General features: G+C 47.9%; 3 protein-coding genes across 4 annotated transcripts in view; 2 read left to right on the forward strand and 1 right to left on the reverse strand.

The window, feature by feature from the left end:
- Positions 1–23,705, reverse strand: part of LOC125943063 (uncharacterized) — a 108,204-nt gene that overhangs the window by 65,286 nt on the left and 19,213 nt on the right. The gene's annotated exons all lie outside the window — the stretch shown is intronic.
- The window catches only part of LOC125943062 (uncharacterized), a 104,740-nt gene that overhangs the window by 53,636 nt on the left and 27,399 nt on the right, over positions 1–23,705 (forward strand). The window lies entirely within an intron of this gene.
- On the forward strand, positions 12,936–14,159 carry LOC119440980 (legumain-like). The gene has a single exon (XM_037705752.1). The coding sequence runs from the start codon at positions 13,065–13,067 to the stop codon at positions 14,157–14,159; it is 1,095 nt and encodes a 364-aa protein (XP_037561680.1). The 5' UTR covers positions 12,936–13,064.

Consider the following 23,705-nt stretch of genomic DNA (forward strand, 5'->3'; position numbering starts at 1 on the left):
GACATCCCTAATTACCAGATGCTTTGAAAAAATATTTTGACTTGGATCAGAAACGGTGCTACAAAACACAGTGGATCATACATTTGAGCTGAAGTCTGCAAAATCAACCATGTTGTGGGTTCTTCTTTCTTCAACCACTCCTACAACGGTTGTAAATTCACGCTTAGGGTGTCTTCTTGAGTGTCCCACATGAGGCCCAATGTTTTTGTCTTATCAGGAGTACCGGACGCTTCTTTTCTCAATGTAGCCACGCATTTCAGCGTTGTTGGCTGCCCACTTTTGCAGCTTCGTGCCTGCGCCAACAATCTGTGTGTGGCATCGTAATACAGCTGGCGAGCGGCCTTGTTGTTCTGAACTCCAGTCAGCATGTCGTCTGCATAAAAACATTAAGACAACTTTAGCGCAGTAGTCTTGTAATCCGTGCCAGAAATGTTATTGTAGAGTCGCGTTGAGTAGAAACGGACTCGGTCTAGTACCGAAAGAAACCCGAGTCATTTGATACTCTTTGAGTCGAATTAGGTCTTCTGCCCCCGTCCGCGTATTTCCAAACCCCAGGAATCTCAGCGTATCCCTGTCGGCGCACGTTATAATGATCCGCTAAAACGTTTGCCTTCTGAACATCTGCGGTCATCCCGATCTTATGCGTGCGAAAACAACATTTTCAACTGGTCATTGTTGAGCTCAGGGCCTTTCTCGGGATGATCATTCAAGGATGTCATTCCGGCAGCATGCAATGCCGCATCGAAAACGACCCGTAGCTTTGTAGTCGTTGAAGACTCCTTGATGTTTTCGAGGTGTGGCATATAATACGCCTTGTTCTTGGCTGCGCCATGTAGAGGTACGGGTTCTGCATGGCCATCCTTCAGATACCAGCATATCGTATAAATTACAAGATGTTCACTCTTTGACATTTGGCGGAAGAGGCACTGTAACATTTTAATCGCTACAAACCGGTTCTCGTTAAGTTCGACGTCACGCGCCTTCCACGGAAGGCTTACTTCGTAGTGATGGTTGCGCAGCTTACTTAACATTGTTGTTAAATTCTTTCAAAACGATAGTATCATGTTAGGATGAACCTGGCTGATCTGCAATGTCAAGGCTCTCAAGTTGCCAGAATTACTGCAGTAATGTTGACAGATCGTTGAGCATTTAGCACGAAGTTCGACGATTGCGTCAGAGGATTACGGCATCTGTCATTGCTTATATTGGGCCTTGCAATACCCATCAGAGTGCCGAGTTCCTAGTAACTAGTTCTATGGGTCTCATCCCATGTCACATCTCAATATTTTCCAGATCTGAAAGCTTGTCACTGTACTCCTTTGTTGTGTCTGTGTCCTTTATCGCGCAAGTTTACTTGCTTTCATCTGTCCCAATTAAAATTTCACCTGAAAGGCGAAGCATCAATTGCGATAGCAAATTTGTAGATAGCTATACGGAGTAATGATAGTAGCTTTATCAGCTGTATAAACTTGGACATGCAGCAGCACCGGCAACACGCGGAACTGTTGTCGACGCTTTCGGCGTTTTGCCCGCGTCGCACAAAATGCGTGCGGCGTTGGTGACTGTTGCCGGAGCCTCTGATATAAATAGGCACTTGGTGCCGCAGCTAAACGTCACCTCCCTTCCCTCCCCCTCCCCCCCCACGGCCTTTCGCGCGTCGGAAGAAGGCGCGTTTGCTCTACATCTATGGTGATTGTAAAGGAGGAAAGAGACGCCTACTTCTGCAGCCCTTAAAGGGAAGCTTTAGAGGTTTTAGAATTCGAAGTTTTACGGGGGTTTGGAAGACTGACACAGCATAACTTAACTCCTGCAGTTATTTTCTCGATTATGCGCGTAGCAGCGCCGCAATCGCGCTTTAAATTTTTGTTGAAGCTCAGCCCCCTTCGCACGCCGAGCGTAGCGGCGAAAGACCGGGTGCGAGAATGACGCCAATACAGGGGTCACGTGCGCGCTCTATTCGAATCACGCTCCTCGCGGATACCTATGATGACGTCACGATCGTGTTCGCCATCAGAGCCAGTTAAACGACCTGCGGCGTCTCCCGCAATCGTTACGGCTTGTTTTTGCTAAATTAAAGCAACTTGCGGTGACTTCCGGCCTCTTAAACTATCATTTTCGTATTCAGGGGGTGAAAAATTACAATAATTTGTTCAAAGCTCACTTTTTTCGAAATATGATTCAGCTGCCCTTTAAGGGAGCACGGCGCAGAACGCGCGTTTGTTCGCCGTGGGTTCACTCCTCGTGAAAGCGCGCGTCCCTCGCGCCCTCGAAAATGGGCGGGATTTCAATAGCCTTCGTTTCCACAAGAGTCCTGTGAAACTGACTTGATGACTAAAGACGCGTATGCGTAAGAAAACTTCATCTATGACTCGTGCTTCAGCTTCCGCGATAGCTCTTGGCTAACAAAAGTACGGTGGCTGCCGCTGTCAAGACTGCCTCAAACGTAGCAGCAACGATTGCGGCCCCTCATGCATGCTCTAACATCTGAAGTAGCATAGCAGTGACAACTTTGCAACACTTCATGTTGCCTAATTGCATAGCATCCATCGACGCGTGGCTGAGAGGCTGCTTCGGTTCAGTAGTAACCGCCTGCGATGTGTTCATATTAAACATAGATGAAGCATGTCTGCTGGCGCAGTGGCTGCAATTGACCTTGCGGCGGCAGTCTTGGGCCCGATGCCCCTTGATAGTGCATAGGAAACAGGTGCTGCTTGCCGTGAGCAGACGCTTTTTACAGTGTAAGCTGTTATGGGCTCATTCCAATAGCCATTCCGGTTCATGATGTCGCCGCCGCCGCCACCGTTGGACGACCCGAGCCACCGCCAGTATGGTGGCGACATCTAGTTAAGGTGCCTGCAAACGCAGAGTGCGCAGGCGCCGACGACGAGATGCGATTCAGATGAGGCGCGCAGTCAACGGGATTCCGATGTGAGATGTGCGCCACTTTTTCTGGATACCTCTTCCAGCGGCCGTGCCTCTTCGGTACACGTTATGGCGTCTCCTCGCAAGATACGAACCGCTGCTGAAGAAGCGAATTGTATCAACCAGGCATCAACCAGGCATCATCGCTACAACCAGGCATCATCGTGCTCAGCAGAGTGCTGTGCAGAGAGCGTTACAAGCCGCAGCTCGCCGTCGACGCCGGACGGACAGTTCAGATCGCTCTTGTCAAAACGAGGCGAAGAGGCTTTGTCGCGAAGACCCTGGTGTGCGACGTGCCGAAATTGGAGCTACTCCTAAGCCGCTCCACCAGCTTACACTGTGACTGTGCTGCGTGTGCTGCGCAGGCATGTGTCCTTGTGGGCCAAGGGAGGGTCGCACTTTAATGTTGCATGATGTTTCTTGCAAAACACACACGATTCTGTGGAACATTTCTTAAGCACTGATGCTGATGATACTGGTGGCTTACGGTGACCGGATCCGCGCACCAGGTGTGCGCTGGACACCTCTAGTGCGCTACCATTCGTGGACCGTGTGCATTTCTCTCCCTGCAGTCAACCTCGTCGTGGAACTACTACAGGAGATTTCCGAGGTCTCCCTCCGCTGTTAGCCATAGGTGCCGATTGCTATTTGCCCTATGGCGTCTGTGCCTATGGTAATTTACTATGACATCTTGAGGGAAGGCTTTCGTTAACACTTCGCCGAGCATTGCTGTCTATGACGAAGCAGGATTCCGAGACCTCGCAGTCCTCTTGTATGCACCTGTACGAAATCTTAAACGTCCCGCAACCCCGTGACATGAGTAGAAGAGCTCACCTGATTCAGGGTACGCAGGTTTTCAAGGTACTTTACCTCCATGACCTTGGCGTTCCCGAACCATTCGTACCATTTCTCGCGAATGTCAATGGCATCGGTGTAGCTGTTCTCGGCAGCAAGGATCCCTGCTATAACCTTGACTGTCGGGCCGTCCACTGGAGAGTGGAGATATTGGACCTTGTCGATGTCCCTGAGACGGGAGCTCTCATGCACGTTGTGGCAGAACAGATCGAAAAATGACTGCCACTTCGTCGTTGATCCATGAAACCTCAGCGGGTCCAGTTTGGGCAGTCTTGGTCCAAGTGCGACAGTGCCACTAATTGGGGAACCGTTATCAGCAGAACGCATCCAGCTGGTAGGCAGTGTGGGTGTTGGTTTAACACGAACATTAGTACCGGCGGTCTGATGATTAGACAGCTCGAAAATATGGTGTTGTAGCAGCCTGGACTTCATATTCAAATACGGAATCGCAGTCATCCGCTATATCATAGTTGCACATCTCGGCATGAAGCTCACCGTCGATCTTGGTCAGCTCATTCGTGCTGTTCTCGAGGTGCTTAAGGCTAGTCCGGAGCGAAACATGGTTGAATTCGTTGAATTCAAGAGCTGATCTCTTTTACGATTCGCCTCTGCTGAGCACTTCGAGGTGCACGCATCTTCTTCAAGAGCTTCATGGCCCATTGAAGTCGAAGGCCTGTTTCCGCGGTTTTTGGCACCAAATGTAAAGGAAGAGCAGGCTTCGTCGTCGGGGACGGACAAGCCTTGAGACAGAGACGCAATGATGATGATGACTAAGATGATGCCTTATGCAGTGACCTAATCTCAGCTCGTGTTCAGATTTTTTTCTCTCGACCGTGCGGCTTGCCTCATGCATCGAAAACGGCGTGATCCGCCGCGGCACCACGAGTCTGGACTGTTGTCTGGGATCGGCATAGAAAATGCGTCAGGAACGCGCTTGGAATGCTGTCGTCAGTGGAAGCCGACGCCTTCCATCCCCGGCACGCCGTTCGGCCCAGCCAAGCGGCCAAGAATGCAACTGCAGCTGTCACGTTCCCTCGCATTGCAGTCTGCCTGACGCAGCAGGCCGCACCTTTTAAGACGAAAGTCTTACATGTCTCATTGTTAAGTCGACCTTCAAAGTCCTTGATTGAAAACGCGTCGACAACACGAAAGGTACAAAAACCGTCATAATCAATGGCTCATACCGCCGTACGCACTCATACTCCCGTAAGCAAGCAAGATGGATGATAAAGCGAGTTTAGGTGGACGATAAAGCAACGTAAGTGAATGACTAAGCGAATTAAGAGAGATGACTAAACAAAGTAGACTGAGCGAATAAAGGGGGATGACTAGGCGAATTTTAAGGATGAATAAACGAGTTAAAAGGATGCGTAAGCAAATCAGACGGAGTGCGAAGTGAAGTAGACTAAGCGAACAAAGGGGGATGTGTGCGTCATGTGTCTGTCTTTAATGCATCGACACTTGTGCTTTCGTCGTCAGGTAGCGTTAGGGATAACATAAGGTACCCTGCGATTTTCCTTTATCCACACAATAAGGAGATCGAAGAACATGCACTTGGACATGCGCTCGAAAATGCCTCCTGCGTGGGCAAGCTTATGTAGCACGTGGTGCAAACGCGTCTCGATAAGTGCATGGAGGCCAGAAGCTTGTATCCGGACACCATGTTTGGCTTTAGGTCTAGGCTGCTGTCTTGCGATGTAATGCTTCAACTAAAAGAGCAAGCCCTAGACAAAGACGCAAGGAACACGAGAGTGATCCTGGGATGGGATGTTGCGAGAGCTTTTGACAACGTAAGGAACGTCACTATATTAGAGAACATGAGTTCCCTTTATGTGGGCAAGAAAGTATACGACTATGTCAGGGATTTCCTCACGGATAGGAAAGTGACTCTAAAGCTGGGCTAAAGGCCTATCGAGAATATAAAGCTAGGAAACAGAGGGACGCCCCAGGTGTCCGTGCTGTCGCCGACCCAATGTGGCGATGTTGGACCTCCCGGAGAAACTGAAGGCATATATGCCTTCAGCATATATCGCATATGCCGTCAGCATATGCCTTCAGCATGCCATCGGCATATATGCACAGCATATATGCCGATGACCTTACATGACGGTCATGTAAAGGTAATGACGGACAGATTGAGGAGTCCCTGGAAGCTGGGGACAGGAGTCATAGAAGATACCTGAAACCGAAGGGGCTTAGGTGCTTGGTAGAGAAATCGGAATTTCTGTTTCTAAGACCACCTGGAAAGAGGCGCTATGGGCGAAACCATAAGGTGAACACCCACCTCCACGTCTACGGGGAAGAGGTCCCCTTGGTAGACAAGACTCGGGTATTAAGCCTAATTATTCAGGCGAATGACAAGAACTCTGAGATTATTTTGCGACGGGAAACCAGCGCGAACCAAACGTGTCGCCTCATAAGAAGTACCTCGAACAGAAAATCGGGCATGAAGCAGGCCAGTCTGTTGCGACTAGCCAAAGTTTCATCATCAGCAGAGTGGTATATGCCGTTCCCTATCTCAGAATAGGGGTCACGAAACGCAAGAAAATCGATATAATATTCCGGACAGGCATCAAAGTAGCGCTCGACCTCCCTCCGAACGCGTCCACGGACACGTTAATGCAACTGGGAGTATCTAACACGCTCGCGGAGATTGTTGAGGTGGCGCTCACGGTGCAGCATCACTGGATACTCTAGACAAACTAGAAGAAAGGTACTGGAGAGCCTGGGATATCAGCCCAAGCAAGAGCAAAGGCAATCGCGGGATATAGACCGGCACGTGAGAGACAACTTTATTGTTCCGTCACTATCGAAAAATATGAATCCAGCCTTCCACGAAGTTAGAAGGAAGGATAGAGCGGAGGCCTTACAGGTAAAATACCAAGGCAGGGATGACGCCGTGTACGTGGACTCAGTGAAATATAAAGATAGAACTGCCCACGTGGAGGTAGCAGTCCATGAGGGTGGATCCCCGGTGTCGTGTTGTACATTCAGCGGGGTCACAACCGTATAGGCTGAAGAGATGGCCATAGCTCTCGTGGCTAGTCACCCGGGGTTCAAATGGTCATCAGGTGGTCAAGGCAGTCAATGTGGTCATCAGCTATTACAAAATGCGATAAAAATTTTGAATGAGAACGGGTTACGGCAGCCGCCGCTCAAATATTAAATAGAGCGAGGGCGGCCATGGAGCGACTACTGCTCGTGTGGGCGCCCGCGCACCAGTGTCTCAGGGAAAACCTGGAAGCCCACAGAGTCGCCAGAGGTCTCACATTCCGGTCGGCCCCCAGGGGAACTCCAACCCGCTGAGGACGTAGACAGAAATCAGGAACTGAGAACCTATCAGGAAATCACTACGCATTACAGCCTGAGCAGACAGGCTTTTCCGGCGGCGGACCGCATCCTCAGTAGGAAAAAAGTATCATGGCGGAAACTACAGACAGGGGTATTCCCAAACCCTGCGCAATATAGCAAATTCGATCCGTAAGTCTTCAAACCACAGTGCAGATTCTGCAAAGAACTAGCGAATGTGGTACACATGGTGTGGATAGAATCCTGGGAGGCCTTGCTACGCAATCCGGACAGCAAGACTCAACGAGGAATCTTCAGCCAAGCTCTAGCTGCCGCTGAGTCCTTCAGGATCCCGGTCGACGGATAGAGGCGCTGCTGAGGAAATTATCTTCTGCGGCGTTAATTGACTAGTAGAAAGAAATATTATTTCTCTCTCGCTCCACCGGCCGTGCTCGAGCCCATGCACCGCATTCCCAGTGGCACGCGCGCCACGAGAACATCTTTCTCGTTGGCGTCAGTGAGCCTCCCATTGCAGCAGACGACGCTACCACAATACTTGAAACAAGCGCTTTCAACAGGCGTTGCTTCCTCGCTTTCCCGTTCACCTACAGTACCAGCTGGAGTGCTGTATGACAAGATTTAATTTTATGCATGTCTTGTAAAGGCGAAAGCCTTATATGCGCCATGAAGCGAAACATCCGGCGATCGTCCGGTGTTAGCGTCGGAAAGTAATAAAACTTACGTGACCAAGTGATGACGTCACATACCCGGCGCTGGGACTGCTGCGGCTCGCTTTGCGAAATCCCACGGGGGAGAGCCACGGCGTGGGGCGGAAGCCGTGGCCCACGCCCAAAAAACCGACCCACCCCACTCCCAGAATTAGAATAAACTAGATTAAAGTGCATGAAGGTGGATTAAGGTTATTTGAGGTGGATTAAATTGGATTAGGGTGACTTAAGGCGGTTTAAAGTTGGTACAGATTACAGCAAGGTAGATACAGGTGGAATAAGGTGGATTCGAGTGGAGAAAAGTGGAATAAGGCGGATTGAGGTAGACTAGGGTTGATACAATTTAGAGCAAGGTGGAAATAGGCAGAGTTTTCATTTAAGGTGGTAACTTAGACAATCTCAATGCTTTCGCATTCAAATCACGTAAGTATACTTAAGTCAGTGTCGACTTTTTGCAAGTTGTTCTTGGTATTTCCGACAGACTTAGACCAACGTGTTGAGCAATGTAGTGTCGAGCTTCTGGTAAAACCTGGTAACAACCATAAAAACATTTATCGGATGTTGCGACAGGCATATGAAAAGGGTGCATTAAATTAACAAACTGCCTTGAAGTCCATTCTGTGTTTTCAGTGCGGCCGTTCAAATCCCAAGCACTACGCAAGATACGGATGGCCCCCTGAGTGATTCAGTGAGTGAAATGACTATTGGAGGTCCGATGATGGCGCGAACACGTCGCGCATCCGGCTAGTCCCACGTCCGGACCGGCAGTACTAGCTCACAGGCCCGGTCGCGAGCACGCCGGACCGACAGGATTTGCTTGTCAAGAGCGGGACTACGCAGAAGCGAGTCCCACTCGTCCTTGCTGAACTTGCGGTTTCTCGACCCGCACTCCCAGAGCATGTGTACTAGAGTGAAGGACTGCTCGCAGGACGGGCAGGCATCGTCGCGATATATACGTCGGGATAAACTTTGTGTAAAACGGGCAGACACGGATATGTGCCGGTCTGGAAATGTCTAAGATAAACGGCTTGCGCCATATTCAACTTGGGGTGACGGGGTGGGAAGACCCTTCTAGACATGTAAAAGAACTTTGTAGCCTCGTTGTTAGTAGCGATAGCGTCGCTGTGGCAGTAGGGGGGAGTGGAGTCGGCACTCCTTACAGAGTAAGCGCGGGCGGTGAGGTCGCGCGCAGCCTCTTGAGCAGAATGACTGAGGTTCGGGTGAGCACGGTCGACCGAGCCTACTTGAGCGGGTAACCAGTAAATCGAATGATGGGTGAGAGCCTCCAGACTCGAGAGGCTTAGAAGACAAGCAGCTTAATCGGCGATGCGGCCCTTCTGAAAAGTCCTAACCGTTTTGGAATCGCTATAGATCTCGGACGCACGACCATCTAGCAGGGTGAGGGTGATGGCCGCTTGCTCGGCGACTTCGGTGTCTGAAGTGCGAATCGAAGCGCTATTGGAAATCTTGCCGCTGGAGTTGACCACGACGACGGCAAAGGTCTTTCCATCGCTGTACTCCGCGGCGTCCACGAACTTTGCTCTGATGCCTTGTTGCTTGGTCTGTTTGAAGATCGCCACTGCTCCTGCCTTGCGTCTGCCCTCGTTGTCGGCGGGATGGCCATTCCGGGCACGGGGGCCACTTCGAACTTGTCTCGAATGCACCTAGGAACCGGGTTACTGACTTTCGAGGACCCCACAGGGCGAGGGGGGGGGTCGCACATCTCTTCGAGGATGCGTTTACCTGCCGCTGTGGTGGTCAGGCGAGCGAGTTGCGCGCGTCCATGGTTTTAGAAAAAATAACAGCGCTGGGTAGACAAGGACACAAGGAAGGACACCACACTATTCTCTTCCACAACGTGTTTCTCTTCCACTACGTGTTCATGGGCTTCGGCAATCGCCTCGGCGGTGTTGTGCACCCCCAGCTTGAGGACCCATTCCGTCCTCGGAATGGGTCCTGATGGGTAGCCCGATAGCCCTTTTGACTACTTTGCGGATGAGAGCGTTGAGCTTGTCTCGCTCCGCTCTGAGCCAGTTGTGCATAGAAATCGTGTACCTGAAGTACCATAATACCAAGGTGCTGATCAGGCTGTGGAGAGTGGCTTCCTTCATGCCTTGGTGTCTGTTTGCGATTCAGCGAACGAGGGGGAAAGCGTTGTCCGTCTTTGCAATGATTGTAAGCAACGCCATTCCGTTCCAGCCGTTGAATTCGACAAACGTGCCCAGGACCCGAACGACGCTGACCCTGGGTATCACACCCCCCCCTTCACAAATGCGAAGACTGATGCTGCTTTCGGAGACTGCCGTCCAATCTTTGGGTCTGGCTCCCTTTTCTGTTCTGTAAAGAAGCTCCGAAGATCACGCGTGCGCTCGTCGCGCGCAGTAGCCCGCGCTCGGCTCTCGTCATCGCAGACCACACAAAAGCCCATTTATGATCGTCGACACCAGGATACTGATTTTCCACCGGGCTATCTCGTCCTTCTCTGACTCCCATCTCGTCGTGTCGGCCTCTGTGAAAAGGAAATGTCGTGGTACGTCGGGCCCTACCGCGTGCTGCGCCAGGTGACTCCTGTCACCTATCAGATATCTCCCATGGCATTCACCTCATCGACTGCCACACCACGAAGAGACGTCGTACATGTTTCCCGCCTCAAACGTTACAACTGTGATAACCCAGTTTGACCACAACAAGCACCGGGACGGTGCTTCATCGGCCGGTAATAATGGGCCGAGCAACGGCAAAGACAAAGACATTGTAGTGGGGCCGGGTCAGAGGCTCTCCTGTCGGACTGAAAACCTGCTGGAACCTGTGCGCTCTGTGCAGTCTTGACTAGACAAGCGCTAGCCACTTACTGTTAACTAACTATTCCCCGTAACAATATTATTCCATGCCCCGGATGAGGGAGCCGCCATGAGAGAGTGGCAGGAGGGTCCTTCCGGCAGTCTCAGATAATGTGGTTGAGAGTGGCGAGCTCTCGACATATCTTACAGTGGGGGTCGATTAGCTTGGGGTACATGTAGGAGAGGATCTGGGGGCAAGGAAAGGAATGCGCCTGGAATCGACGCCAGGTGATTTCTTGACACGTACTAGGTCAATTTAGGGTGAGGTGGTAGTCCCGATCGTCTCGAGATTCTATGGTCAAAGATACCCTATTCGAGTCCTCCGAGCGGCCTCTCCCACCGCTCGTTGGACAAATCCATGGGAATTTTGGTCGGCAACCTCGTTTCCCGGGTTCGCCGAATGTGTCGAAACCCATACCAGTTCGATGGGACAAGTGAAAATATCTGCGTCGTCATCGTCCTCCTCGCTTCCATACTCAGGGAGAAAGTGAGAACGAGAAGAGAGAAGTGGGTGAAATTGTCGTAGCGTTGTAGGAGCTACGATGCCAGGAGGGAAGTTGCTGATGGCTGCCTTGGAGTCGCTTAGAATTGTGGTGAAGCCTGCCGCTGCTGCAATTGTCATGGCGACCTCTTCGGCTTCAATTGCGTTGCGGGCTCTGAGTGAGCATGCTGTGCGTAGACGGAACTCAGTTTTGAATTGAGGCACCAAATTCACTTGGTGTACTTGTGGATGTTGTGTCGTGTACTCAAGGTCAAAACTCTTAAAGACAAAAGAAAACTAATTCAATCACTACTACACACTATATATGAATGGTCTCAATATATAGTATGAAAGTTAACGCAGCTATAACCAAAGTCATAACATTTACTAAGATTGAAAACACACATCACTATACATGCACTCTTAAAAACGCTAATATATTTTCATATACTCATATAAAATACCTAGGCGTCCTCCTGGAAAGTAAGCTCGACTGGGAACCGAATGTTAGTGCAATATACCGGAAAACACGCGGAAAACATTGCTGTCTCAAAAATATGAAATATGCACTATCACGTGTTTAATGCTTGCAAAGCTTTTGTCAGACCATCCCTCGAGTACGCAGATATAATGCGGAAGCTCCTAAAAAGTAATAAAATAATATAGTTCACGGAAATAAAAAGCTGGCTGTGCAAATGCATAACGTTTTGTCCATGTCTAATCAGTGTAATTGGCTTAATTACTATGGTGAACGATCAGCCAATTGCTTAAAGTTGTATTATTTCAAGACTTTAGTTTATCTGCTTTTCCATGGCCAAGAATAAGATGACGTATTTCAATACAAACTAATACACTCAGTATGAACTAATCACAATAATTTCGCCCGCCTACCGACGGGTCATGTCGTGTGCAAAAGTATTCAATATACATATTTGCAATTGCACCTTAGAGTAAGTTACTGATCGCACCATAAACTGAACAATCCTAAAATCATATGATTACATTCCCATCCTAAGTTTGGTTTAGCGTTATTTGTAATTTGTGATCATCTACGGCCATTCTGCTGTTTTGGTGCTTCTAATTTGTTTCTTTTTCATCATTGTTCACACATCTGGGACTTTTTACCTGTTTACGAGTTCTCACTCCTGCATGCCTCTGGAGGGACTCGCAGTATGTGCAAGTAAAAATTATTAATGGCCGAATAAGAGGGATTCTACCTCTTTCCCATCAAAAATGGATTGACTATTATAGCGGCATTCGTCCCACCTCCCATCCTCGGCCGCAGTTACTGTATGCACATCCTTGAACGTACGGGACTCAATAACCTCAATGGGCGCACCAAAACTTATACTCGTATTGCAATATGTTCCATATAATCACTACATTACTCTAAAAAGCAAATGAAGTCAGCATGTTCTTCAACGAACAACAATTTGAGGAATGGTATTGCTTGGAAAAAAGTGTAAGCGTTGTACAGCCCGCAATGGCGAGTGACATGATTTCTCGGAAATAACAACCATTGTTTATCCTTTCCCTTTCTCATAATAAAATATTGAAGGTTTTAACGTCCTATTCTTTATTTTTTCCCAGGATATTTTTACCACGACGTACTTTGTGTTGTGAAAATTTCTCATTTCGAAGAAATATTGAGAAAAGATTTGAAGACCGCTAGATACTCTACAGTGAGCTCTGAACAGAAGATCGAAACTGAAGTTCAGCATCATATCCTCAATGTTTATTTTTCAACCACCACTGGTATTTTTCTTGGTGCTTGCGATACCTGTAAAAGAATCCTACTCGGTCGAACAGAACGCCGATAACGAGCCAAAGATATGGGCGTTCCTCGTGGCCGGTTCGAGCGGTTTTTACAACTACCGTCACCAAGCGGATATCTGCCACGCGTACCACGTGCTGCATAACCACGGAATTCCCGACGAGCGTATTGTTGTCATGATGAAAGACGACATCGCCCACAACAAGAAGAACCCGACGCCCGGAGTAATTATCAACCACCCGCAAGGTCCTAACGTCTACAAAGGTGTTCCCAAAGACTACAGCGGAGAACTCGTAACATCAAAGAATTTTCTCGACATTCTTCAAGGCAAGAAAGTTAAAGGCGGAAGTGGAAAAGTTATCACTAGTGGACCCCACGACCATATTTTCATCAACTTTGCTGGTCACGGTGCGCCAGGCTTTCTCGTCTTTCCAAAGGATCTGCTGTTTGCTACAGAATTCAATAAAGTCATCAAGAAGATTCATACAGACAAAAAATTCGCAAACATGGTCATCTATATTGAAGCTTGCCAGTCTGGCTCAATGTTCGAAGATCATCTGCCTGATAACGTAAATGTCTACGCTACGACGGCAGCGAACTCTGCCGAGTTTACGTGGGCTTGCTACCTCGACGAAAAGCGCCACACGTACCTTGGCGACTGCTACAGCGTCAACTGGATGGAGGACGCCGACAAGGCAGACTTGCACAAGGAAACAGTCATCGAACAATACGAGGTGGTCAAGAATGGGACTAGCATGAGTCATGTCCAGCAGTTTGGTGACAGCAGTGTTGGGGAGCTGACGTTGAAAAATTTTCTGGGTTACAAGAAGCTCGAGGCAATCAGGTACGCCACGGTGCCTCAAAATCCAGTGCTTAGCCGTGACGTTCCTGTAACTATTTTTCTTAAGCAGATGGAGATGACAAGGGACGGTGCAACAAAAAAATATTTAGCAAAAAAGCTGCAAGAATTGATTCGCGACAGGAATTTTGTTGTGGAAAAGGTTACCAATATTACCAGCTTCGTGTCCACCGGAAACACTGAAAACGCTACTTTACTTCTGAGTGATCATCGCCAACTGAGGAACGTTAGTTGTTACGAACAGGTGGTGCGGCACTTTAATGAGTATTGCTTCTCACTTTCGCTCAACGCATACGTCCTCAGTTACGCTCACGTGTTGGTCAACATGTGCGAGTCTGGCTACGACTTCGACAGCGTCAGCCGCGCCATGGACCTGGCGTGCACTCATCCACCGGTAGTTGGCATTGTTTGATAATAAACTCTAAAAGCAAGAAATGCGAATCAATTGGTTTTGATTATCCTTGAAATATAGAATGAACATTTAAGAGTGATCATTTTAGGAAGCTCTTTCTCACATCGCAGTTATTCCCGATGTTCTGAAGTTATGTGGACTTAACGTGTGATTATAGGTATCGTTTAGCAGGCTTATTGCGGGCCGTTCTGTCCAGAGAGTCGGCAGGCTGATGCAGTATCATGTGTTCGATGGCTTAAAAGCTGCAGGCTTGTGCCCTGTTTTGCCTGGGTGTGTGCGTCCTGTTGTTCCCATGTCATGTACTGTGCTTCTCAAGGATGACAAAGTGAAAGACATCACTACACAAAATCGCGTTCACTTGACTTATAGAATCAACGTAACTTTCGATTTGAGAAGACAGACGGCATTTCGCACTTTTCCACCACGGATGACATTTCACTGCTGTTTTGATAGGCCCATTCGTGACTCAAGCGGTATGATTTGCTTGCCTTCTGCCTTGTCAGCATACGGACAGCACAATAAGGTAAATAAATAAACATGACAGAAAAATGAATTTACATGTAAAATCATAGGAAGGTATAGCTAAACAAATGGGTGTACTTTGTAGAGTGTTACACAATAGGTCGGTTAGCATATGATAAAGTTCAGTAATCGTTTCGCCTGCCCACTGCGGTGACTCTCTCTGATTCCTCATTGTACTGAAGAGGCGTTGAAGTCGTCACTCGCTGCTCAGCACCTCAGCTAGAAGCTGTCAGTTGAAAAGCGGATGAATTGAGGGTGGTGCCCACAAAGAAACACATAAGTTTTTGAACAGAAGGATGAAAATAGCACAGAACTAATGAATGAAACTATAAATAAAACAATTTCTGAGGCTGCAATTGAAGCTAGATCCAAGGCAACAATAAAGCAAACAGACAGGACTCCCCCAAATTAACAAAGGACCTAATAAATAAAGGAAGTTACATGAACGAGTGTAACTGCAGAGATAGGTGGAATTGGCTGAAATGTGAAAGCTGATAAATAGGAACAGATTATGTGACATTACATATTATAACGCCTGAAAGGTTGAAGAAGGAGCGAAGAAAGCACCGCGGCAGCATGAGTTCAGAAACACAGACCATTGAACACAGACAAGAACAGGCTGTAGGCAGACAAAGGTGGGCGGGACAATGCCATCAGTAATTTCGACAATATATAAAAAGCACCTCAGGAATTGTATACTAAACTATACAGTACGCCGAACAGCCACTCAACCGTTACTTTAAGGAGTGTCGAGCAGGATAGAAATGTTCCATGTGTAAATAGCAATTATGTTAGAAGGGCTTCGCAAAATATGCCCAGGCGGTTAACAAATGACCTTTTCACCGGTTAACAAATGTTATCGCTCAGCGCATGACGCGTCCGCATTTATCGGAAGTTTCTTGAATGTTATCGATGGTTCTATTCGCTGTCTATTGTCACCGAACCTTGTGTAATCTGGGCCGGTATTTTGAAGCGATGCCTTATGTCTTATTCTATATTGTCTTGTAATGAAGAAGACGAACAGGAAGCATTATCATCCACCGCTCACTGCTGGCTGATCCCGTTGATAACGTGAGCGGACCGTCGCTCCGAGCATTGACCATTAGCATTGGAAAGGCATCGCTATAAACTAATGGTCCTGATTGTATGCGCGACGCGAATACTGAAGACACGCAGGTACCAGCGATTACTCTGGAACCTTCGATAATTCGTGTATGAAAGCCGACGCACTCGACCCGATGATCAGATTTTTCGACGATCGCCGACTGTGTTCGCCGCTATTGATGTGCTTTGAGTGTAGTTTGGTTTTCGGGGCACAGATTCGCCCAATAAAGAGTTAGTTTCGTCATTTACCGTTTTGCTACTCTGGTCTTGACTCTCAATACCACGTGACAATATAGCACACGCGAGTTTTTGTGGGTTGGTCATCACGCGATAAACAATTGAACCACCTGCTACGAATGTTCTGCGACCATGTAAGCACTGTGCGCTCCGGTGTTCTTTGGCTGCATGTCTTCTTTAATCAGGGCGGGCGCTGCCTTTCCACATAACGCTTTCTGACGTGAAGCAGTTTGGTGTCCAGAACGGGCAGGAGATTACGTTGCCCGTTGCTCTCGACGGCCGCTTTCTCTTATCGCTGCCCTTGAAAGGGGATACGTCTTGCAAGCTTAGTGTTTACAATTCGTAAAGTGAAATATGAGCTGTAAAGTAATTATTTAAGAAGGTAATTAGTGAATTTTAGTTAAATACTTGAATACGTGTTTCGTTTTATCGGCCTAGTAATGTCCACCTCTTCAAATTATCCAGCTCAAAGACAAGAATTATGCTAACTACCACAGGCGATTTTTAAAAATTAAATATAACTCAAAAATAAAAACCCTGTATACATTGTCAAGCAAAACGCATGCTGTGTATACACACTACAAAGTTGAATATCATAGCAGGCTAGGCAGGATTTACACTCTGTTCACCTTCGTAACCTTATTTAGGAACTATCAATTGTTACATGTTAGTTATAGCAATAGTTGCATGGTTATGTCAACCATAACAAAAAAAAAAAAAAACAAGAAGCATCAAAATTCAGCTTCGGCAAGAGGATATTTTCCACGCGGGAGTGCAAAAAAAAAAAGCTTCAGAAATCGGTCGGTACACTTACGTCAGTGTTTTTGACTGCCACCATGGGAACTGTGCAAGGGAGACTTTAAAGGGCCCCTAAACCAGCCAGAGGTCGAAATTTAGTTGTGGTGTTGCAGTTGTAGACGAGTCTACAACGAAAACGTATCCGCGAGAGTTTTTCGAAATGGTGCCATAATAGCGGAGTTACACGCGTTTGATGATCGAAACACGGCGCTCGCTCATTTTGCTCTTTCCTTCGCTACTCTCCTCGTCGGCTGGTCTCTACTCCTCGCCGAGTGCTCCTCCAAATGTCACGTGACATTCCTCGTCGCCAACGCGCTTCGCGAAACACTGTCCACTTCCGGTTAAAGTAAGTCCACGCTAGCGGCAAATATACCGACGGGGAACCGACCTCCAGTGCCGTAGAACGTCTGGCGCGCGAGAGGTGTCCAGAGTAGACGGCAGTTCGGCCGGCGCACCGCCCGCTGCACGATCGACGGGCCAATATCGATGACGCCCGAAGCTGCGCGCCTCCGCTGCCGGCGATGAAAACATCGGCTGCAGCTTCTGTTCCAAGCAAAATTATTTCCGCTAGATAAAGCGATGCATAAATTGTACATTTTTTGAAAAACAATATCCGCTGTCAAACGTTTAACATGAACGAGAGCTCCGATAATTGTCGAGATTAGCTGCAGCGCACGGCTTCCGACGGGAGACAACCGGCTCGGCTGTGCTCGCTGCGTAGTGGACGACGCTCCTAAAATCAGCGTATTTTTCTTCTTTGTGTACAATTATTGCGAAAAGCGACAACAACAATAAGAAAATATTGCAGCTCGTGAGCGTCGGTAATTCATTCCGAAGCGCCGTCCGCTTTAGCTTTGAAGGGAACCGGAAAAGGCCTAGCGACGATATCGGCGCCGTCTAGCGATCAGCGGCGGTGAGGCTGCCGCACAAAGGAGTCCCGGTCTCATCCTCTCTACGTACGGCAAGGAAATCTCGCCGTTCGCGAGCAAAACCGCTGTCGAACGGCGGCCTGCAAGAAAGTGCTGGCAAGCAGCACTTGCGAACGCAAAGCTTTGTGAATTCGGCCCCAGGTGCACAAGTAAAACAAACAAAAAACTTATAATCTGCAAGCACTCAATAATTGCTCAATGCATTGATTTACATGATGCACGACATTTTCGGTTTCAAAATATGATCCACTGTACAAAACGAAGTTAAATGAAAGGTCGTGTCGCCCTGTGTGCTCGCATATTGAACTAACAAACAAACCGGTGGCCCAGCATATTATGTTCGGGAAGTAAGCCACACGTTTCAAATATCGTGTTAACGTTGTTCAAGTTTATGACGGCAGCGCCAAGAGGATGATGACAGAGAAAAAAAGGGGCAAGAGAAGCGGTTGTCCTGTGTTCTTTTTTACCTGTGTGGCTGTCCTCTTCGTGCTTTCTCCACAATGAACAAAAATTGACACGTTCATGACTAACTGCGACAATACGGGGCAAATCAATTGTCGCAACAAAAATTAAAGGGAAGTTTACCTGCAGCCAGGCCGAATGTTTTTCGCACATCATTACCAAAACCGCCGTCGACGCTCCCGTCGACGGCGCACTTCCAAGAAAGAAACAAGTAGTTTTGCCCCCAGAGCGCTCGTTCACGCCACCGCCACGAAGTCAAGTTGTGTTTATTCGCAAGGGGCTCACATATGTTCGACAAAACGTGCAGCCTCACGACGACAATCATTACCTATTTCTCCGTGTCAAAAAGAAGAAGGTTTTATTCACGCTAATAGGCGCCTACCTATCACCATCACGTCGACTTCATCGACAGAGATTAAATGATATGCTCACGAAAGCTCCAGCTCCTTCGAGAATCATGGATGACTTTAGCGCCCATCATCCACTTTGGGGAAACTTCTGGACTAATAAACGAGGCATGAGCCTAGTTGATCTCGCTGCCGAGCGCGGACTGAGAGTTTTAAACGATGGCAGCCAGACTTATCTGCGAGGAGAGACTTACAGTAGCTGTTTGGACTTGACATAAGTGTCTCGTAGTTTATATTCTAAAGTTCAATTGTTCCCAGACATTGAAACTCATGGCAGCGACCATATGCCTACCTGCATCGTTTTCAGAGGCTTTGACAGTTCCATTTCGCCTATGCTGTTAAGACAGATTGAGTGGCAACCGTACCAACTTTCGATCGAGGACAACTGCAGACATGAACATCCAGAGCCCCTTGAAGACATTATTATACAAGCTCTGCAGGCTTCTACGCGGGCGTATACACCATCGACAAGACGCACAGATTTTGACCAAGAACTGGAGAGGCTTCGTGCGATCCGCCGGCGGGCCGAGAGACGATATAGGCGTACTAAGTCCATTTATGACTTGAGGGAAGCCCGATGCATTCAGAAGAAAATTCAGCGTGAGATGAACAAACTTCAGGACCGACGGTGGAAGATCTTCTGCGATTCCCTGGATCCTCGCAAGCCGTTATCCCCCGTGTGGAGAACTGTTCAGGGTTTTTGATCACTTCCACAACAACGTCGTCCCTTCACAGCACCCGCTCTGCATCAAAGTCGACCAGAGCTTGAAGTAGCTGGTGGTTTTTGTGCAAAGGTTACTGGTGACATCGTTCTACTAATGGACCTCTCGCTACATGACGTCCCTGTCGCGAGAGATCAAAGTATCGAAGTGCGTTTTACTACAGAAGACATGCAAGCGGCTTTGGCTATGTGCAGGTGGTCGTCATCATCCGGTCCCGATGGAGTGACCTACGCTGCCTCAAGGCACTTGGGTTCAACAGCGCAATGCTGTTTTCTGGATATCTTCAATAAATCTTAGCCTGACGGCATAGTCCCCGATGAGTGGAAGTGTAGCCGACTGGTGCCTCTACTGAAGCCTGGAGTTGCATCGGTAAGGTCACAGAGAGGATGTTGCTGACACGTATTGAGTGGTACCTTGAATACTATAACATCTACCCTGATGCTATGGCTGGTTTTCGACGTGGACGGTCTTCAATAGACAACGTCATTGATCTTGTGACCTCCGTGCAGCAACAAAGAGCTACGAAGCGTCTCTTTGTGGCTCTCTTAGACGTAAAAGGTGCCTACGACAACGTAACCCACGAAGTCATTCTCCACACTCTTGAGGCTGCAAAACTTGGTGGCCACGTTTTCAGATGGATTACGAGCTATCTCTCAAGGAGGTCGGTGTTTGTTCTTACAGAAGATGGCCCGACAAATTGATATATTTCCAGTCGTGGTGTCCCACAAGGCAGAGTGTTGAGTTCGACTCTTTTCAACCTCGTTCTAGTGGGGCTTACTGAAACGCTGCCACAGACAGCCAATGTCTCGCTCTACGCAGATGATATTTGCATCTGAACGTCCAGCGTGACACGGCCACAAGTACGTGATAGAATACAGAAAGCAGCAACCCTGATAGTGGCATACCTTGACCGACAAAGTCTGACAATATCTACGGAAAAATGTGTACTAGGGGCATTTACACAAAAACCGATGTCTTTCTACCCGGTGTGCATCGAGGGCCACTCAATTGCATATAAGAAAACTCACACGTTTTTAGGCGTTATTGTGGATCGAGCCCTCACCTGCAGCCCCCATGTCTCCTACATGAAGAAAAACTTATTTGTATAGAGAATGTGTTTAAGTTCATAGCTGGAAAATCGTGGGTACCATCCGTGCGCTCCTTGTTACAGCTATACACGGCACTATTTCTCGAATTTCTTCACTACAGTCTTCCACTCTTGTTGAAGACATGCATGACTAATCTCCTTGCACTACAGAGCGTACAAGCCCAAGCACTTTGGACATGTCTTGGCCTCCCGAGATGTTCTTCGACAGCTGCGACGATTGTCACTGCACAGGGGCACTCGATCACCACCCATATCGTCACAGAGACGCTAAGAGCGCACTTTAGTCACCTTTCACGACTACCATTACACCGTTTAGCCGGTTTGCTAGCGCGACGACCACAGGCTACATACTGTAGTATTGTGACGAGACAACACGAGTCGATACCTTCTAGCTTCAAGCCTTCAAAACGCGCAACATCGGCATTGTGGTGTCTCCGGCAAATTCACGTGTGCCTCTCAGTTCCTGGGATGGCTAAGAAATTAGACCTGTCACCCTTAGCCCTGAAGCAGTTGTCCCTGCTTTGCCTAAACGAGTCTTATCTTGACCGAATACATATTTACACGGACGGTTCCACCAATTCCAACAGCTCTACCGGAGCAGTGGTTGTTCCATCGGACTCCGCCTCTTTGCAATTTAAATACTCTCACACCACCACGTCGACCGCAGCAGGACTTGCGGCTCTTCAAGGTGCAATCCATTACGTGATCCAGCAACCACTAATTCGTCGGGCCATTTTCTGCGATTGGAAAGCAGCCCTAAAAATTCTGCATTTTGCCCTACGTCACGGGTTGCACGAACAGCTAGTGTACGAAATAAGGCAAGCTCATCACCACGCGATCGAGAAAGGACACGACATTGTATTTCAGTGGTTGCCCAGCCACTGCGGAATTGTTGGCAACGACAGCGCCGATGAAGCTGCTCGCTCGGCTCATCAAAAACATCAGCGAGTGCCTATACCACTCTCAAGAACGGACGCTGCGCGGCAACTTCAATCACTTGCTCGCCACATAACATTTCTAAGATGGAATTCACCAGGTTTCAGCAACTCACGCTTGCATTCTCTCGACCCTAAATTGCGACTTCGCCTGCCACCTGGACTCTCCCATAGCGAAGCAACTTTACTGTGTCGCGTGTGGTTGGGTGTCGCATTTACAAATACCTATTCATTCCTTTTAGGAATGGCTAACACTGCGTCATGAAATTTGTGCGGGTGCGACGAGACGCTAGAGCACCTTCTGTGTCATTGCCCAGCTTTTGACGCTCAACGACGGATTCTTCAAGCTCAACTCAGCATGTTAGATAGCAGAGTGCTCTCAGAGGAAAAGATTCTGGGTCCCTGGCCTACGCATTCTTGCAAGCGAAAGGCCACAAAAGCTCTTTTTCGCTTCTTGAAGGAGACTGGACTGTATGAGCGCTTGTGACAGTGGACCTTCCTCTGTGACTGACTGTGTGAATGACTAACTCTTTATTATTTTTTGCATCCTCGCTCCTTATCCATTCTTCCCCCTTCCCTCTCCCGAAGCGTAGCGTAGCCACCGGGCACGTCCTTGGTTAACCTCCCTACCTTTCCCTTCTCCTTTCTCTCTCTCTCTCTCTCCACAAAAATGACAAGGTCTCTTTTTTTCCCACTCGCAGACAGCACGTGGTGTAAACGCACACGCAATAAACGTCAGCACGGGATAGTGATAACGTTCTAGCTCAATTAGCGCGATATCTCAGAGCAAGAAAGAACAACTTCTCAACTTCCGTGTCAAAGAAAGCTAGTGAACCTTGCGCTAAATATTTATGCTGGAGTTCTTTCACCACCGAACGGGGCAGACAGAATTGTTCCGGGAGTGGGTGCACTTATTGGCTCGCGTCGTATCTGCTAAGGAAGCGAGGACAATGGCATTGCTTTGCAACCTTGAACCACTAAAGCAGCCTCCAAAAGGGATATTTCATGCCTACAGACGTGAAGCTTACGAACGGAGCAGAGCATCTAACGAGAGAAACCAATAAACCGAGCCACAAAAGCAAAGAAATGATTTTGAAAATGCCGCAGCGCGACACCGCTTGCGCAGGCGCAAAAACGATCAAATTACGTGCACAGGGTGACTGAGAGCGAGAGGTAAATCAACAGTGAGAAATAATTAACTTTCTTTATTTCCACTTTTTTGTCCCAGTTCAATAATATGTGTGTGAGAAAAATGAAGGTGGTAGTAATCTATCGCCCAAGAAGTGGCCGCCAGGTATTCCCTGTCGGTCCCTACGTGGGGGACACCCGCTACGTTCTAGAGGCACGTCCTGCAGGACCTAAATAAAGTTTTTCCAGTCCAGTAGTAATATATCAAAGGCGATAATCCGAATTTTTGTTTTCCATGTCTCTTTTCGACAGAAGGCATAGCGATCAAAAACAAAACTAGCGAAGAGACTCCGCCCTGTGAGTCAAACATACGTACAGACCTATAAGCTTGAAAAAATACGAACTATAATATTTACACTGAATTACTCGAGCGATGATTGCAAGCTGAGATCAAAGAACTTGTGGGCCTCCTTGAGACATGCTGTAACAAGGGCAGGACAATGATTTGCGATGCACATATTCCAAGGCCCACACTAGAATATTGTGATAAAAAAGAGGGCCGAGCCACTATGATGCAATTAGATCGTGAAAAATCTTTTGCTAAAGTTGTCTATGTTGTCATATTCTATGCTTTTAGAGCGTTTTAACGCCTGTGCAGCGGTAACAGATGGATTAAGAATGCTGTGCGAAAATTGTCCAGCGAGGATAATAATTATTAGGAAATTAGGCGCCAGTAGAAAAGTGGATTCATCAGTAAAAACAAGGATGCTGTGGTTCCCTCTTTTGTTTGTCTTGTATTTAGAGCTGTTTTGTAAGCTTGTCCATTCGTGTATTTCACTATTCCGGAATTGAGACTATAGAGTTCTGGCTTATGTCGATGACTTGGTAATATTTTGCAGAGATACAGAGGGTGTCGATGAAACTATGAAAGAGGCTGTTTCTTTTTACGCCTCTACTGGAAGTGCTTTGAGCAGGAATAAGTGCTTAGTCTTATACTACGGCAGCTGGCCACACACACCTAAGAATTTTAGTAAAATGAATGGGCGCGTTGTCCCTTGAAAATACCTTGGGGCGACAATGCAATGTTATCGCGACAGTGCAGAATATCGGATCTAAGAAACAAAAATAGTTAACGTTCAGACAAAAAAGTGGGGTGAGCATCATTTTTTGATGTTCTTAAGAGCTGGTATTTAC

This window comes from Dermacentor silvarum, chromosome 2 (assembly GCF_013339745.2).
Source record: "Dermacentor silvarum isolate Dsil-2018 chromosome 2, BIME_Dsil_1.4, whole genome shotgun sequence".
NCBI classification, from domain to species: domain Eukaryota; kingdom Metazoa; phylum Arthropoda; class Arachnida; order Ixodida; family Ixodidae; genus Dermacentor; species Dermacentor silvarum.